This window comes from Symphalangus syndactylus, chromosome 12 (assembly GCF_028878055.3).
Source record: "Symphalangus syndactylus isolate Jambi chromosome 12, NHGRI_mSymSyn1-v2.1_pri, whole genome shotgun sequence".
Classification (NCBI taxonomy): Eukaryota; Metazoa; Chordata; class Mammalia; order Primates; family Hylobatidae; genus Symphalangus; species Symphalangus syndactylus.
In genome coordinates this window covers 98,064,370-98,083,310 of record NC_072441.2, presented here as the reverse complement: position 1 = coordinate 98,083,310, position 18,941 = coordinate 98,064,370, and the positions used below count along the sequence as shown (strand labels likewise).

The window sequence follows — 18,941 nt, the reverse complement described above, 5'->3', positions numbered from 1 at the left end:
ATTCAGTAGAACCAAAATTATTTTAATATTGTTTGTCACATAAAGCATTTCATTTAAGAATTTTGATTTTAGCTTTTTCTGTTAACACCAGAGGCACGAAAAGGGATTTGTAAAGAATATTATAAATAATTATTTTAAATTTTCTATCTTATGCTGAAATTGATTTGTTTGAGTAGTTTTGATCTTTCCCTAAGAGTGCAGAAAATCTAAAATTTTAACTGGTTCCATGGAAAACCTTATATCTGAATATTCCTTTGTTTTCCTTCTCTTAAATATTACCAAATTTATTCATTTCTTATTTTTTAATATGTTATTTTCCTGAGATTTCATAAGGATACTAAATTTATTTCTGCTTAGTTCAGTATCAGTTATAAATCATTTCAGTTCTATCATTCCTATACTTTGACAGATAGTTTCTTATGTCTGGTAACTTAATGCTACCATCTGGGAGATCTATCATAGCCATTAGTTTCAGCAAATGTGATTATCTGCAAATTGAATTGGACCTACAAAACTTGGCTTTACTTAATTGTTAGATACAGTCTTTTCGGGGATTTTTATAGTGTTACCTTTTTAAAAGTGTTTAAAGATTTTTTTGGCTTATCCAAGAATCAGATCTTCAAAAAACATTTTTTCCTTGTCAAAACTTATTAAGTCATTTGACCTTGGTATGTCTCAAGGGTGCTTCCTTACATCAGACTATCCTGGGTTGGAAGATAGCAAGGAAATTCCTTGTCATAGTGTATTCTTCAATACCCTGGAATATGTACTGATAGTGTTTCAAAAGTAACTTGAAAAGTTAAATTTTCCTAGCTTTTTGTTTGATGCATCATGCACATATTTTGTTGCACCTCTCGTTTGCTTTGGTTTAGAGATTTCTTAAGCTGAGGATTGGTTGATATGCTTGAGGATGGTTTTAGCACAAGAGCAAGCATAAATACGCAATTGAAATGTGTTCTTTGGAAGGTCCTTCGTTCTTGGATAAAAGTTAAACATCACATAGTGACAGATGGCAGTGTTTTATAGAGTGCATACATAATAATAATAATAATAAAAGTGGCATTTCGCTGGTGAATTTTTGAGTTTATTCACACTTTTTTTTTCTGTTGTGATATTATTGTACATTTTAAATTGAGTAATGTTCCAAATTTTTATGTCAGCTTTTAAAATGTTAACTAAATTTTTTTAAATTATAGTTTAAGTTCTGGGATACATGTGCAGAATGTGCAGGTTTGTTACATAGTTATACATGTGCCATGGTGGTTTGCTGCACCCATCAACCCATCATCTACATTAGATATTTCTCCTAATGCTGTTCCTCCCCCTTCCCCCCACCACCCGACAGGTCCTGGTGTGTGATGTCCATGTGTTCTCAGTGTTCAACTCCCACTTATGAGTGAGAACATGCAGTGTTTGATTTTCTGTTCCTGTGTTAGTTTGCCAAGAATGATGGTTTCCAGCTTTATCCATGTCCCTGCAAAGGACATGATCTCATCCTTTTTTATGGCTGCATAGTATTCCATGGTGTATATGCACCACATTTTCTTTATCCAGTCTATCATTGATGGGCATTTGGGTTGGTTCCATGTCTTTGCTATTGTGAATAGTGCTGCAGTAAACATGTGTGCACATGTGTCTTTATACTAGCATGATTTATAAACCTTTGGGTATACCCAGTAATGGAATTGCTGGATCAAATGGTATTTCTGGTTCTAGATCCTTGAGGAATCACCACACTGTCTTCCACAATGGTTGAACTAATTTACACTTCCACCAACAGTGTACAAGCATTCCTATTTCTCCACATCCTTCCCAGCATCTGTTGTTTCCTGGCTTTTTAATGATCATCATTCTAACTGGCATGAGATGGTATCTCATGGTGGTTTTGATTTGCATTTCTCTAATGACCAGTGATGATGAGCTTTTTTTCATATGTTTGTTGGCTGCATAAATGTCTTATTTTGAGAAGTATCTATTCATATCTTTCTCCTACTTTTTGATGGGGTTGTTTTTTTCTTGTAAATTTGTTGAAGTTCCTTGTAGATTCTGGATATTAGCCCTTTGTCAGATGGATAGAGTGCAAAAATTTTCTCCCATTCTGTAGGTTGCCTGTTCACTCTGATGATAGTTTCTTTTGCTGTACAGAAGCTCTTTAGTTTAATTAGATCCCATTTGTCAATTTTGGCTTTTGTTGCCATTGCTTTTGGTGTTTTAGTCATAAAGTCTTTGCCCATGTCTATGTCCTGAATGGTATTGCCTAGGTTTTCTTCTAGGGTTTTTATGGTTTTAGGTCTTACATTTAAGTCTTTAATCCATCTTGAATTAATATTTGTATAAGGTATAAGGAAGGGGTCCAGTTGTAGTTTTCTGCATATGGCTAGCCAGTTTTCCCAACACCATTTATTAAATAGGGAATCCTTTCCCCATTGTATGTTTTTGTCAGGTTTGTCAAAGATCAGATGGTTGTAGATGTGTGGCATTATTTATGAGGCCTCTGTTCTGTTCCATTGGTCTATATATCTGTTTTGGTACCAGTACCATGCTGTTATGGTTACTGTAGCCTTGTTGTATAGTTTGAAGTCAGGTAGTGTGATGCCTCTAGCTTTGTTCTTTTTGCTTAGGATTGTCTTGGCTATATGGGCTCTTTTTTGATTCCTTATGAAATTTAATGTAGTTTTTTTCTAATTCTGTGAAGAAAGTCATTGGTAGCTTGATGGGGATAGCATTGAATCTATAAATTACTTTGGGCAGTATGGCCATTTTCACAATATTGATTCTTCTATCGATGAGCATGGAATGTTTTTCCATTTGTTTGTGCCCTCTCTTATTTTGTTGAGCAGTGGTTTGTAGATCTCCTTGAAGAGGTCCTTTACATCCCTTTTAAGTTGTATACCTAGATGTCTTATTCTCTTTGTAACAATTCTAAAAAAGATTATTTTTCACTCTCACTTCTTTTACCTTCTAGTTACCATGTTGTTTCTTTTCTTCCCATTTCAACTCTCCTCAAAAGAGTTATCTTCATTTCCTGTTTTCATTTTCCCTCTTCCCTTTCATATATATTAATATGCCCTCTCTCCCTATTCTCCATCTCTTTCTTTCTGTTTCTCTTTCCCTATCTGCCCATCTCCCTCTCTGTCTCCCTCTTCCCACTTCCTTCTGTTCTCTCCTCTTTCTGTCCCCTCCCCTCATTGTTTTACACACTACTGAATCTTTTCCAATCAAGCTGTCACTCTCACCCTTCACCTCCCACACAAACACCCCATCACACTACTCTGGTCAAGTTCCAGTGACCTGCACATTGCCAAAGCCAATGGTCAATTCCTAGTATTCATATTACTCAACCTATGAGCAGTATTTGTTACAGTTCCCTCCTTCTTTAACTTTTTCCATTGGTTTTCCAGGACTCAGTACTCTTAATAGCTTTCCTCCTAAATATCCAGTCCTTCTCAGTCTCCTTTTCTGCTTCCACCTCTTCTTTCCAATTTCTAAGCATTAGAATGCCCCCAGGGCTTATTCCTTGGACTTTATCTATGCTTACTACTTTGCTGACTTCATTCATTTCATTTAAATACTCTGCCTATACTGATGACTCCTAAATAGCAATAGAAATAATCTCAGCCTCCTCCCTGATTTTTTTGGTCCAGATATTACTACTTGGATGCCTTATTAGCATCTGAGATTTAACAGGTTCAAAATTAAGCTCTCGATCTCTACCCTACCCTCACCTCAATTTACTGTTTTCACAGTCTTTCTCATGTCAGTAAATGGTAACCTCATCTTTCTAGTTAACTGGACCAAAACTGGCAGAGTTATCCTCAGCCCTTCTCTTTCCCTCCTGTGCTTTATCCAAACTCTTAGGAATCCAGTCAGCTCTATCTTCAAAATATAGCTGCTACCCCATAGTACTTAATCATCATTGAATATAAATTCCATATAATCATCTTGTTTACTACCTGTGCACCACCCACCTCCCCTATCCACCCTCCAGGCCCCAACAACATAAGCTCCATGACAATATGGAGTTCCATCAGTCTCAGCCAACGTGTAGGAAGAGGCAGATGAAGAATATTGAAGCACCGTTAGCATGGCACTTCTTTACTTCACTTCTTTACTCCTAATACCTAGAACAATGTCTAGCACGTTGTATGTTCTCAATAAATATTTGGTGGGTGGTTAGAGGGATGAATGGATGAAAGGATGAAAGGAACACATGAAAGGAAGGAACATCAAAGGAGCTGAGCTTGAGTCTTTCCTTTGCCCTTTATTACCTGAGTGACTTTAGACAAGTCAGTTGATCTTCACTGAACCTTTCGTCTTATTTAGAAAATTAGGGGATAAAATAGGTCCTATCTCACAGGTTTATTCGGATAATCAGATGAGAGAATAAACATATATTTATTTGATAACTAGAAAGTCGTATACAAATGTTAGTCATGATAAGGAGGGAGAAAAGGAAGGGAAAGACTTGAGGGGGCTAATGGTTGCCAAATGAGAGATCAGGGACACATAAAACAGTTTTCTTCACAGTTTTGAGTATTTCTAGACCTGGGTGTAGGGGGTTTGTTATAGAGGGTTTGTTTTAAACATTGAAATAGCACCTTAATTTCACTTATATTTTATAGCTTTCTCATGTATCAGTGAATTCAGGGCAGGAATCTTCTAATACAGTGATACTCAAACTATGGTCCACAGAGCAATACTTGGTCTATTTGTTATTAGTTGTTACTGGTCTATAATGAGTAAGTCCAAAAATTGAAAGTAAGCACTTAGACACATATAGCAGTTTGACTGAATAAGATTTTGTCTGCTGGATGTAATAATAAAAATTTGCATCTTCTATTTTATATATCTTTTAATTTCATTTTTATTATACTTTAATAAAAATGTTAGGGAAAGAAATAAAAAACCTGGCTCACCACCACAGATAGTTTGAGAACCACTGTTCAAATAGATGAAATGACAGTCTTAATCCTAGGTTAGTAAACTGTTCTTTAAATGTATTCAGAAGTCCATATAATTAGAACCCAGTATCATAAAATTACCCTGCCTTGGGATACCTCCTTAGCTCATTTATAAGCAGAGATGAGAATGTTTCTCATCCTTAAAAACTGAGGAATTAGTAGTGTTACCTATAGATGTTGCTAAGCTTTTCTATACTTAGAATAATTATAATAGCTATAAATTGAATCAATGAATATTCATCTGGTGTACTTGTGTTAAGCATTTTCATATATAATTTATAAACATAGGCAAATTTAAAAAGTTAATAGCTCTGACATATTTCTTTAAGTTATCTTTTAATCAGCAGAGCCACCCTGGTCAGTGATAAATGTATGGCACTGAAAGCTACTAGTATGAAGGTTTGAGCCATCATTTAAATTTTGATTCCGAGTTCTACCTGTGTAAATTTTGATTCTTCTAACTTTAAGAGTTTTAAGTCTGTGACAGTTTCCATGGCTGGCTTGTGCAGAAACTAATGTTATTGGTTATGACAGGAAAATTGGGACTCCTAAATTCAATAGCACATCAGGCCTGTTTCACAATTTTATGTGAATAATTTCAAAAGGTCTAATTTTTAGTCAGTAATGTTAGACCATATTGTCTTCATTGGAAGACACGTTAGAGTTTCTAAGGTGTTCCAAATTGATATAAATGTTTCTCTATTCTGTGAGTAGACCCAAAATTGATTTTGAGAGTAAGAATGGCACCTGATTCATTTTTGTCTAGATTACATTTAGGTAATACGAGTTCGGGGCATTTTACAGAGCTGTAGAAAGGTTTCATCAGCATGTAAGGAGTCAGACCAGGTCAAGAGTTAAGTGATAAATGTTTGATTTCTTCCGGTTTAGACAAGTCTCATTTCCCTTATTTTTGGAGATCACCAGAGCATATACTGTTGAACTCTAAACTTTGATCATATAAGAACTAAGGGTTATTTCCTTTGACCATTCTGTCATATGTCTTTAAAAGAAAATTGACACAGTTAACTTCTGAACACCTTTGAAATTTTTCCACAATGTTAAATTCACTTATTTACTTTATATTAATATGATCTAACTTTTAATTTACCAACAGCATCATAAAGAATGAAAAAATGAAACTTTTGTGAAGAAAGCAACATTTTGCCTTTTCTGACTTATTAAAAACTGTTTAGAAATGGTCAGAATAATGATTTCCAAGCAAAATGAAGTGTTTTCCATTTTTTTGAAACTAGGCTGCCTTTATGATAGTTTCTTTAAGAAACTTAAAGTAGATTTTTTAAAAAATAAATTGGTTTGATTGGTCTGTTTATTACCGAACTGTTATGGAATTTCACACATCTGTTTCAGAACGCAACTCCTCATAGACTACTACACTGTTTCTCAATTTTAATAGGCCTCATTTATCCTATAAATAAACCTACATTTTCTTACCTGATCAAGTGAGCAAACAATAGGGGTCAGAAGTGGCAAACAGTTTAACAGAAAGCACATGTCTTGCCGTCAGGGTGAGGTAGACTCATATCAAGATTGCTTGAAGTTATTAATGGCAGTAAAATTTATGCTTCCTCCTGTTTTCCCAATTAAATCAAGAAGCCTTTTTTCTTAAGATTCTTCTATCACCAGCTGGTTCCAATACTGTGTGTGTGTGAATATTGCCTAGGGTGTCTCCATTTCTAGATAGTAAAATTTGGCCAAAACATATTAAGTCAATGATGTGGACATATAGGCTAGAAAGCAGTCATTGTTAAGGGCTTTATTTTGGTCCTTATCATTTGTACCACAAGTATGTGTATTCTTTAGGGCTTATTGCAAATAACTTGCATTCTATGGATGTAATAAAAAGTCTACAGAGGACATAATGAAATAATTGAAGACGTTGAAAAATAAGCTGCGTGGCAAAATGTACAGTTGTACATACTAAAACATGAAAATCTATCAAAAATGTTGTATATAAGAGTACTCATTTAGTGAATATCTCTAAAAATAGAGTGTTTAGCTTACTGGTAGATCTGCAATGTTAGTTTCTCATACTTTTTAAATTAAATAATTGGACATAAAAAATTACTTATCCATGAACCACTGTACCTCAGAAACTATTGTTGTACTTAATGTTTTCATACTGATCTTTGTAACCTATAAATTATGTTATTTTTTCCCCTTAACTGTTGGTTAACAACTATTGGTTTTTATCTCTTCATCTCAAATCTTGACTATAGACAAATATATTATAAAAGAGATCATCCAGTATAGTTACAGTCTTAAACATTGGTCTGTGCAAATTCAAGTTTAAACTAAGGCTATCTGTTTATACTGAGTACATATCTGCAGTATATGCTCTAATAAGTTAAGCATAAAATTATATGGAAACATTTATCAAAGATGTTCTGATATAACTTCAGTGTGTTTTTAGTCTATGTCAGTGTGTAGTTAACATGTTCAATAATTGTTGCAATTATCTTTTAAGTGGTGGTTTTCGCCTGTGTCATTTTCACTGTATTGATAGAACTTTAGGGGCTCTAACTCCATAATAACTGTAAAGACACCTGCAAATTTTGAAGCATGTTGTATTCATATAGACTTTCCAGGGGTAATATATCACCTTAATGCTGTTCTATCCTAATGTAGGTGTGCTTATATTCCCACTTCTCTTATCTTTTCATGGAGCCTCTGTGACATCAAAGGGAGTGTTCTACTTTGAAAGAAGACATAGAGTATAGAAGGGAATGAGAATCTGGCTAATAATGTGGCCCATAACTTGTGTTCTCACTTTGTTTTCACAGTGTTGGGCTGGGTCTATTGCAGAAGCGGAAATTTGGCTTTTGAGTTCTCGTGTTCAGAACTCATATTTCTGCTTGACTGAACTGTGGATGAAAAATCCCAAGTGTCTTACAAAAGTAGTAATTGAATGGTGTTTTTACTAATCACTTCAGAGATGAAAAAACTGAAGGCATTTTAAAATTCAAACCTCATCAGCATGTGTTTTGCCCTTTAATTGGCAGAAAATCGATTGTGAGAGCAGCCCAGAGAGCTGATTGTTTTTTCTCCTTCAGCTGCTCCAGCTGAACTACAGCTGTAAATTTCTATAAAAAGAAAAAAAGATGCAGTGTTTCTTATAAACTCTTGAATGTACTTTATAAGTGCAATAATTCCCACAAAATCAGTTACTAGAGTTAATGACCAGTTTGTTAAGGCATTAACTGCCCTCAGCTGGGAATGACCAATTTGAGGGGGAATGGCTGCACAAATGCTAAGATAATTCAGTAACACTTTCAAATAATGATCCAGCTAATTAACGGTGAATTCCTGTGGAAATCCTATCGAAGTACTTATGACCTCTGCGTTTAATAGCCAGTGAGTTCATCATGATTCATGTTTATTACCATAAATACCAAAGGAATCATAATGACTAGGCCATTTTTTTTTCTACCCTGCCCTTATTACTTGAACAGATTTGACTGATCCACCTCCAGTCATTAAGAACCTAGTTCTCAAGATACTCAGTCTTTTCACTGCCGTTGCTTAAAATTCACAGAGCCTTTGGTGCTGTGCCAGCATGCTGACTGTTGGCAGCCTGTTTTTACTTGGGATGCCGTTAGGGAATAATTGATGTCTTTATGTTTTAAAGGAACCTTTTTGAAATGTCTGCCATTTGTAGGATGTAGAGGAATCATAGCTGGTTAGCTACAGTTTATGGCTTCTAGTCATGAATTCTTATGAGAAAATCGTACCCTCCAATCCTCATTTCATGTAGGAATTCACTTAGGGTATATAAGATTTTTTTTTTCTTGAGCTTTATTTTGTAAGAAGTCAGATGTTCTTTCAGTGAATGAAGAAGACTATTAGTGTACAATAAAAGATAAGCTCTTTATTTTACTTAGACCATTTAATCTCTCTAATAGCTGTTTATTGCTATGTGATCTGCAAATTAGCCTTTAAGTCGTAATATTAAATGTTGGCTGCCAAAGAGCCTTTACTTTCTTTGCAGAGCTGTGTTTGAATAGATGAATTCAGGTTATTACCAGACATCTTCCCACTCCACATACTCACTTTTGTTCTAAAATGCCTTGTCTTTTTTGTTGTAGGTGTCAGATATCTGCTAGATGCCGTGAAGTTATAGGCTGCATTTTTATTAAGTATTGATTATTTATGTAATTATTTATGATTCAGTGAATACGATACATATGGTTTATATACTGTAGTCTTCATATATTGAAATTATTTAGAAGAGAAAGAAAATATGTGATTTGTAACTGTAGGATATAACTAGAATCATCAAGATAATATGTGGGTAACAAGACCATTTATAAAATATTTACGTATTTTTCTGAATAAAAGGCCAAATGCCAGTTTTTATCTTTTTCATTCCCTAACTAAATACAAAAAGGGGGGAAATTAAATTTATAGTTATTTGTAAATCAATTGTTTAAATTCTAGGGGAACCTTCACTCACATAAAATCCAGAAGACACATTAGCAACTTGGATTAGAATATTATAGTCCCTTAGCTCTGTCATCACGTCATTTCACACTGTTTCCTCAAGAAAAAAAAAGTGTGTGTGTGTGTTTGTGTGTATATATATATATATATATATATATATATATATATATATATATATATATATCTGGTGCAGCACTAGTTATAGTCCAATTTCTTTTGTTCAATTGTGTTCAGCTAAAAACATGGGGAAAACACCTCTGATCATATAGGTTTTATTTGCCTGGGACATGCTGTTTAAAGGTAAATGAAACAGGGTAGCTAATTGTGAGGTTTCTCTTCAGTGTCCTCAGACTTCTGTCTGTTCTTTCATCTGCTTGATAGTCCATCACCTCCATGACTGTTCCCCACTTTAGGAGTGAAAGTAAGTTCCGTTAAAAGAAGGAAACCTGAAAGGATAAGAGATTTCGCAATGTGTGTTTTGGGGTGGGGGGGGATTGAGAGGGGATCATTTTCTTTACTAAAGTTTTTTTTTTTTTTTTTTTTTCCATGAAGGGATTTATAACTCTATGAGAGTGAGAGAATGATCATGGGATCTTATTACATATGGGTCACTGAGTAGAGCCTCAGATATAAGATGATTCTCCTAAGCCTACATTTTATGAACAGCAGAGTTTTTTTTTTCTTTTTTCCTTTTTTTTTTTTTTTTTTTTTTTTGTGACGTCTCACTCAGCCGCCCAGGCTGGAGTGGAGTGGTACGATCTCAGCTCACTGCAACCACCGTCTCCCAGATTCAAGCGATTCTCACATCTCAGCTTCCTGAGTAGCTGGGATTACAGGCACCCGCCATCATGCCTGGCTAATTTTTATATTTTAGTAGAGACAGGGTTTCGTCATGTTGGCCAGGCTGGTCTTGAACTCCTGACCTCAGGTGATCCACACACCTCGGCCTCCCAAAGTGCTAAGATTACAGACATGAGCCACTGTGTCCGGCCAAACAGCAGAGCTTTATAGGAAAACGACTAGGTAGAAAGGTAAGTGGCTCAGCCATAGCCACTTACCTCTGAACTGTGTCTAGCTTATCTCAGAAATCTCGGCTGCCTCTCCAACTTACTTTACTTCTAACTACAGTTCAAGTCTTGAGGATAAAAAACACAAAGCATCATATATATTAGGAACACATGATAGTACTGTTGTATTGGTAAAACAGAAAAAGTTATTGTCAACATAATAATGATAATAAGAAATGGTATTTATTGAATTGGTTTATTGTACGTCAAACTTAGTGCTAATTGCTTTACCAGGATTCTCTCATCTAATCCTCACACAACAACCTTTTCAGGTAGTTACAGTTATTATCCCATTTTTACAGATGATGAAACTGAAACACAGAATTTAAATAACATTCACAAGGCTATATGGCTAATGAGTGGAAGAGCCACAGATTGAACCCGAGCAGTCTGCCTCCAGAGCCTGAGCTATCAACCAATGTTAGAGTATTGCTTTTATCAGTCTACCTACATTTTAAGCTTCTAGCACATTTTCTCATAAAATCACAGCTTGATAGCAGTTATTGTCCAATTTAGTGAGAGTGAGTTTCAGAACTTAAGCTGCTGTAGGTCTAGTCCTCAAAACTGCTTGGGAGATAATGCAGTTTGCCCCATCAAGAAATTCTTTCATCCATTGGAACCTGCTATATCTGGGCACAGGTCCTCTGAGAAATATCTGATTGCATTTCTCCATTTCATCTCTTCTCTTCACCACTGCCAATCTTCTCACCCTTTTCCCCATGAGTCCCAGGTCCAGCAGATCATACAGAGTCCCTCTAGATGCATCTCCTTCCTGTACTTTGCCCTAAGGAATGATGATGATAACTTACATTTATTTGGCATTATTGATTTCACTCTCTCTGCTGCCTCCTGGAAGGCTTGGTTAAAAGTACATGCATGAGCTTTATAGTCAAACCTAGGTTTGAATCCCAGATTCATATCTATGTTTCCTTTTGAAAGGGTCATAGCCTTAGTGAATGTCATTGCCTCATCTCTGAATCAAAGACAATACCTACCCCTTTAATTACTGTAAGATCTAAATGAGAAAAACTATGTTGAACATGCAATAGAACAATACCATTGTTTGTTTAACCCTTTCTCTTTAACCTTCTCTCAGAGAATTATGGTATAAGAAAAATTAGTTGTGTCCCTAGAGCTTCTCTTAACTTCAGTCCTTTAGTTTTTAGCAAACTTTTGGATATGATGATCATTTTAGATAAATATTACAGGAAATTGGAAACGTATTCAGAGTTTTTTTAATAGAGGATCACAGATGGAGAAGTAGGAAGGTGTGGGAGAACTGCAAGGAACTTTCACCTTTGACCGTAAGTGTAAAGAGAAAAGGAAAATGAGAAAGTACATAAGAGCAGAATTAAGACTGGCTGCAAAATGAATCATCCTACTTTTGGAAATTAGACATTTAGTTTTACTATATAAAATTAATATAAATTGTTATATCTGAGAACTGCTTTTTATCTATATTATTCATCTGCCAGTAGAAATTATTATAATTTTCAGACTCTTCTCTGTACTTTCTATTCTAACAGATACGCTTTATCCTGAGTTTGCCTTTGGAAGCTACACACACACACACAAGCTATATGTATACATATATGTATATAAAATTAATTAGAGAATTTCCCTTGTTCTTTTATTTTAAATTTTTTAGCTTCTCCCAATGTTCAGGAATTTCTTATTCTTTTAATGTGTACCTATGTTTTAAAGGTGAGTCTTTCCTTCCTCTCACCTTACCTGAATGATGTGCCACCTCAGGACATTGCTTTTTAGAATTTTTTCATTGACATGAACAGCAGACAGATTCTCCTAGAGTATAGAATAGCTTCCTGTTTCATTCCTAGCCTCACATTGAATTTTAATGTTTGATTATTTACTTTGTTGTTGAAGAATCTTTTATATTGGTTATTGATTTCTCTTTGTTTCTTTTACCATTTAATAAGCTGTATTACTTAGAATCCTAGTTTTCAGTGAATCTGTTACTAGAGAAAATATCTTCAAATATTTTGTAAAAATTAAGTAGGACTAGGACTTATAGAAAATAACTAGAATTACAGGGAAAGAGAAACTTTCCTTCAGAATATAAGAGTTTGCTTTAAAACTCTGTTTGAAAAGATTTTCAAATATCTCAATTTCCAGGGGAAAAAAATAATGTAAAATACAGTCTAAGAGTAAGGGATTCCTACCTCCTTGGGGAATAAAGTTGGAATTTTTCATGTTTAACCTACGTATCATGAGAACCTGTTTAAACGTTAAGTTTTAGTATGGCAAATGTGCTTTATACTAGAATAAGTATAAATTGGTGCCTTCAACAGTATAAAAATGTAGTCTGTTAAAATCTAACGTTTAAATTGATAAATCTTACATATTTAGATTGCTCCAAACTCAAGGACAAAATTGTTGGGGTTGAGAGCATTTATTTGTCTGCACTTTTCTCTTACTTGGAGCGATTTCACAATTTTTACCTACTGCTCTCCAAATAAAATTCTTACCCCTAAACAAAGACTTTAAATATTATTTTCTCCCACATTACTTTATCTTAGCTTTATTTTAACTTTAGTCAATAGTCATTATCCTTAGAGCCTATCTCTGACTCTAATTCAGCTTCTCCTTTATAAATTTTGTAGTAAAGCTCTTCAAACAATAGAAGAAATTTGAAATTTACCTTAAATGATTTGACTCTCTAGTCTGTAAATTTTCTATAAATTTAATTTTTCTATAAATAATGCCATAGGGAAAAATTAAAAATAGATGAACTAAATAAATATTATTTCGTATAAATAAAATGTATTTCCTGTATATGTTGTATTCCAAGTAGTTGAATTTGTGAATTTATAGATTTTATTTAAGGTGAAAATGCTTACTAGTGTCCGTTCATCTGAAAAACATATATTGTTTTTATCCTATCCCAAGGATTTGTTCTTACTGCTATTGTAAGCAATAGGAAATAGGCTTTAGACAAACAATTTTGCAAGATGAACAATCTAAAAGCCTGGATTTAAAAAGCAGTATATTTTTAAAACATGTTTGATTCCCTCATATATCAGTGTTTATCAGTCTTTTATACCTGATAATATCTTACTTAGAAAACAGTTTTACCTTGTGATGTAAAAATGTTGAATACCAAAGGCATCAAATGAGGAAGAAAAACGTTTGAGAGTAGTATTGTAACATAACCTGGTAAAGATTTGGGAATCAGAGAGACCTGTGTTTAAATCCCCGCTCAACCACTTACAAGGCTATGTGGCAAGTATTTATTTTTCTCTAAACTGTAGATTTCTCATCTGAAACATAGGGATGATAAGACCTATTTGACAGATTGTTTTGAGATTCAATGCCATGCAGTCTGTTTAGCATGGCTCTTGATATGTAGTAAATGTTTAATAAATGATTATTATTAGCCAATCAACAATTATTAAATACCTACTCTGTGCCAGGTACTATTCTTGCATCTGGGGATAATGCAGTGAATAAAATCCTTGCTTTCATGGAGGTTATATGTTAGATAAACATATCAAATGATAAAGAAGTTCAAAGTAAATTTGCGAGATAGTGGATCACTATATTTTTTGCTTACTTTTTTTTTTGAGACAGAGTCTTGCTCTGTTGCCCAGGCTGGCGTGCAGTGGCACCATCTGGGCTCACTGCAACCTCCACCTCCTGGGTACAAGCAATTTTCCTGCCTCAGCCTTCCTAGTACCTGGGATTACAGGCGCACACCACCACATCCAGCTAATTTTTATATTTTTAGTAGGGACAGGGTTTCCATGTTGGCCAGGCTGGCATTGAACTCCTGACCTCAAGCGAACTGCCTGCCTCAGCCTCCCAAAGTGCTGGGATTACAGGCATGATCCTTAAAAGACCTCTTGAAACTAATACTTCTGTCTCAAATCTTATCTGTCTCAAATTCTGAACCCTTTTTAGAGCTAGTAATTTCTATATTTGATTAAATGAGTTTATTTCTTCAGCTTTTATCTTTACATATTACAAACAGAATCATTCAGCAGATACTTACTGAACAACTTCCATGTTCTATGCTAGCCCTTGTGAAAATACCAGTTTAGGGCCAGGCACGGTGGCTCACGCCTGTAATCCCAGCACTTGAGGAGTCCGAGGTGGGCGGATCATGAGGTCAGGAGTTCGAGGCCAGCCTGGCCAATATGGTGAAACCCTGTCTCTACTAAAAATACAAAAAAAATTAGCCAGGTGTGGTGGGCGCCTGAATCCCAGCTACTCAAGAGGTTGAGGCAGGAGAATCCCTTTAACCTGGGAGGCGGAGATTGCAGTGAGCCAAGATTGTGCCACTGCACTCTAGCCTGGGCGACAGAGTGAGACTCTGTCTCTAAAGAGAAAAGAAAAGAAAAGAAAATGCCAGTTTATTTCCTCTAAAGAATTTCTAAGTACCTTGGGAATATCTTCAGGATTTCTCATGGCCCAGAATTTTCAAAAAGGATATTGTTTTTTGGATAAAATTTTTTGTTAAGCAACTTTTCTGGCTCTAGTTTTATCACTGACTTTGAGATCATAAGTAGGTCCTTAAAATATGTTCTGTCTGAAAGCAGGTAGGATTAAATGATATATTAAAGTCCCATTTTGTTTTTCAAATCTTGATATGTATTCACTTTTTTTCAGTTTCAAAGCATGTAAGACCAGAATAATCTTACCTTAGAAATTCTGAGACATTCTTCATACTATATTTCGGTTATGTTATAGCCTGTAGCATTTTATAGTCATATATTTTATTTTTTTGTTATAACTATTACTTTACTTCTTTCATCATTTGGATGATATTTTCAGTTTCTGATTCGTAGAAAGATGCTTTTTTATTTACTATTTCTAATACATCACCACTGTCAATGAACTGTATTAATCACATATTTTGGTAAAACAGTAAAGATGGGAAGGCTAATGACCCAATTGTTTTTATATTGGACTCATGAAAATAATTAATTCTTAGGGTTAATTTTCTTTTTCAAAACTATACCTTGGAAAATAGACATTCTGTCTTGGAAATTAATGATGTTTCACATATAACGTGAATATACTTGCTCTAAACTTTGGATTTGAAATAGCTCAAAATATTTTTCAGATTAAGTTTATATAAAGATTTTATTCAGTAGTTTAAGTTGTAGTACATTAACGTGAGTGTGCTATATAAAAATATGTATTGATAGCATCATCACCATGATGTTTTATTCCTAGGCAATGACAACTACAAACAAATAGCAATGTGTGTTCTTTACCACATAAGCATGGATGACCGCTTTAAATCAATGTTTGCATACACTGATTGTATACCACAGGTAAGTGGTTTAAGTGTTTTAAGAAAAACATTTAAGAAATATATATATTTTTTACTCTTTTCTCTTGATTTGTCAAGATTTTCTCTCTAAAAAAGTTCTTAATAATACTACAAATTTATTATAGAAAATTGAGGAAGTACAGAACTGTATAAAAATGAAAATAACTTTCCATTATCCCAAACTTAGAGATAACTATTTAACACTTTGGTACACTTCACTCTACATACTTAAAAAATAATATATTGAGATTACATGGTATATGTAATATTTACATATTGCTTTAGTAATATATCATAATTATACTCTCATGTCACTGAACATTCTTCAAAAATTATTTTTAATTGTATAATATTCTATTACATGGATGTACCATAATTTAAATATTGTTAAATTGTATGTTTAGATTTTTTCCCATTTATCACATAAAAATATATGTATGCAAATGAAAATAATGTGAGATATCATAGTTGTAAATGCCTCCCCACATCTCTGAATTTTTCTTTAGTTTAAATTCTTAAAAGTAGGATAGCTAAGTCAAAAGATAATAAACACTTGTGTTTTTGTTTTGGCCAAAATATCTTCTAAGAAGACGTAAGTTTTTATTTCCAGCTAGCATTTAATTTTTAACAACACTGGATATTATTGTTCTTCTAAATATGCGGTGGTTCATTATTTCTTTTTATTTGCATTTCCATGAATATTGCTGAGGTTGAACATTTTTTCATGTGTTTATTATCCATATTCTGTTACAGATCATTCATGTCTCTTGCCAGTCTTTCTTTCCTTCCTTCCTTCCTTCCTTTTTTTTTTTTTTTTTTTTTTTTTTGAGACAGGATCTTGCTCTGTTGCCCAGGCTAAAGTTCAGTGGTACAGTCATAGCTCACTGGAGCCTTAATACCTAGGCTCAAGCAATCCTCCTGCCTCAGCCTCCTGGGTAGCTAGGATTACAGGTGTGCACCACCATGACTGGTTAATTTTTTTATTTTTTACACAGACAGGGTCTGGCTTTCTTGCCTAGGATAGTCTTAAACTCCTGGCTTCAAGTAATCCTCCCCCGCTTGTCCTCCCAAAGTGCTGGGATTGCAAGTGTGAGCCACCAAAATGGGCCTTTCCAATTTTTTAATTGATTTGCTAATATTTTTATTATTAACAAATAAGATCAATGTATATAATAACTGTTTTAATTTTATGTTACAAATATTGCTTAAGTTGTCACATGTCTTTTAATTTTGTTTATGGTTAATATTAATAGTTTTAATTGCTTTGCATTCTCTGATGGGAAAATGTTTCATCAAAATTCTTTCATTTTTATACAACTGCTCTCAAGAAAGCTTTTTGCTATGATTCGGTGGCTAGATATGTATTATATGTTAGGTCTAAATAGACCTAAATAAATATCTGTCCCAAATGTCTTGAAGGAGTTTATTGATTTTTTTTTGTAACATGGACTGTATGTTATAAGGGTAGAGATTCTGTACATCATAACAATTTTACTCTTAGGGAATTAACATTCATAGGATCACTATTATGTCATTACTCTTTATTAAACTACCTTCCACTAATTTGAATTATGATGATTGTAACACTAGTTGGGCTGATTTTTAATATTACATTATTTTTTATAAGATAGTTTTCTAAAAAAAAATTGTGGGATGTATGATATACAATAAACATACTTTTAAAAACATGTTAGAAGAATATGAACAAATCATACTTATGAAAGTAATTCCTCTTGACTCCTACTACATAATTCCTTCTTCGTCTAAAAAGAATTATTAAATGCATGTTACTTGAAAAGTAATATATAGTAAAAAATAGACCATAACTTTTTATTAATTCTAATTGACTATTCTTTCATTCATTCCAAGTTAAATAAAACAGTACTAAAAGTGAATTTGCTATTCGAGAATTTTAACATTTCACCTACATGTATTTAAAAAATTGATAAACTCTCCAAGGGTAATTTCTTAGACTTTTATATCAAGGGATAAACTAATTATGCTTGTTTATAGGAAATAGACATCCCTGAAAGAATATACAGCATATCTTATCTAGCAAGGCAGAGTGTCTTATAGAGATAATGCATGTCAGACTATACTCAATGAAAAGTGTAATCAAACTCTTTGCCAAACAAGTTTTCAATAAAAGAGTAGCTATGTCAAAGTGAGATTACAGGTGATTTACTACAGTCTCACTCCATATGTTCTAAAGGTTTCTGCTTTGCAGTTTCAAAGGGTGTTCCTTTTCCGATTCCATTTAGAGTCAGAACTTCATTGACCACAGGATATGAACTGGAAAGCAGCCAAAAAATAATAATATTCTTGCCGAGATTGACTGTTTTTATCCAGATTTAGATTTTAGAGAGAATAGCATTAAATAAAAGATAAATAAATGCAAACCAAGAAGGATAGGAAACTTACTTACAGAATTTTGAATTTGGAGTTATCCTATTCTTCTAGAATGTATAATCTCAAATATAAAATGTAAAATTTTATTTTAAGTGAAAGAATCAGAAATAAGAGTCTGTCTAGGTTACTTTTTAGATATTGTTATTGTTGCAATTTAAAACTTTTATACAGAAAATTCTCCCATACCTTTTCAGGAACAATATCCATGCATATTTTCTTACCAGACAGTTTTCTAACATCAAACATGTATGCAATGAAGTTTTCAGAACATGTGTAATCTATGTTTTGTGAACAATATTTTCCAAATTTAGGTCAAGGATTTTTGATGTTTTCTTTTTCCCATTTTTTTCTTTTTGAAATTTCAGCCCTTAAGGGAATAAGGTTATGTTACCCGATTATGTTGTAAACATCCCGAAGCTTCTATATGAGCTGGTATTTTAAGAAAACCAAATGATACTGTACAATATATTTGCTCCTAATGTGGTATCCAGCCTATAACTTTTAATTTATAGTGCCAAATTTTGCGTATTTAAGGAGAAAAGTTGACGTGGTTTTATTGCCACCCAGTGCCAAGTTAATCGCAAAATAAAAGAATCATGGAAAACAAGTCAGAAATTAAATGAAATTTCCAAGTTTCCTTCAGGAATTAAAAAGGTACTCCTTTAGAGGTATTGGCTACTCAAAGTAATGTTTATAGTATCAATAAGGCTTTAAACTCATTCATGAGTTTAATCAGCCACTGATTAACCT

At 33.7% G+C, this 18,941-nt stretch overlaps 1 protein-coding gene across 6 annotated transcripts in view; it reads left to right on the top strand.

Moving 5' to 3' along the window:
* Positions 1 to 18,941, top strand: part of KIFAP3 (kinesin associated protein 3) — a 175,365-nt gene that overhangs the window by 81,214 nt on the left and 75,210 nt on the right. For all 6 annotated transcript variants that reach the window (XM_063627208.1, XM_063627210.1, XM_063627209.1 and 3 more), the window contains one exon: positions 15,683 to 15,783. In XM_063627208.1, the coding sequence (XP_063483278.1) occupies positions 15,683 to 15,783 (101 nt within the window). The remainder of the gene's footprint in view (positions 1 to 15,682; positions 15,784 to 18,941) is intronic.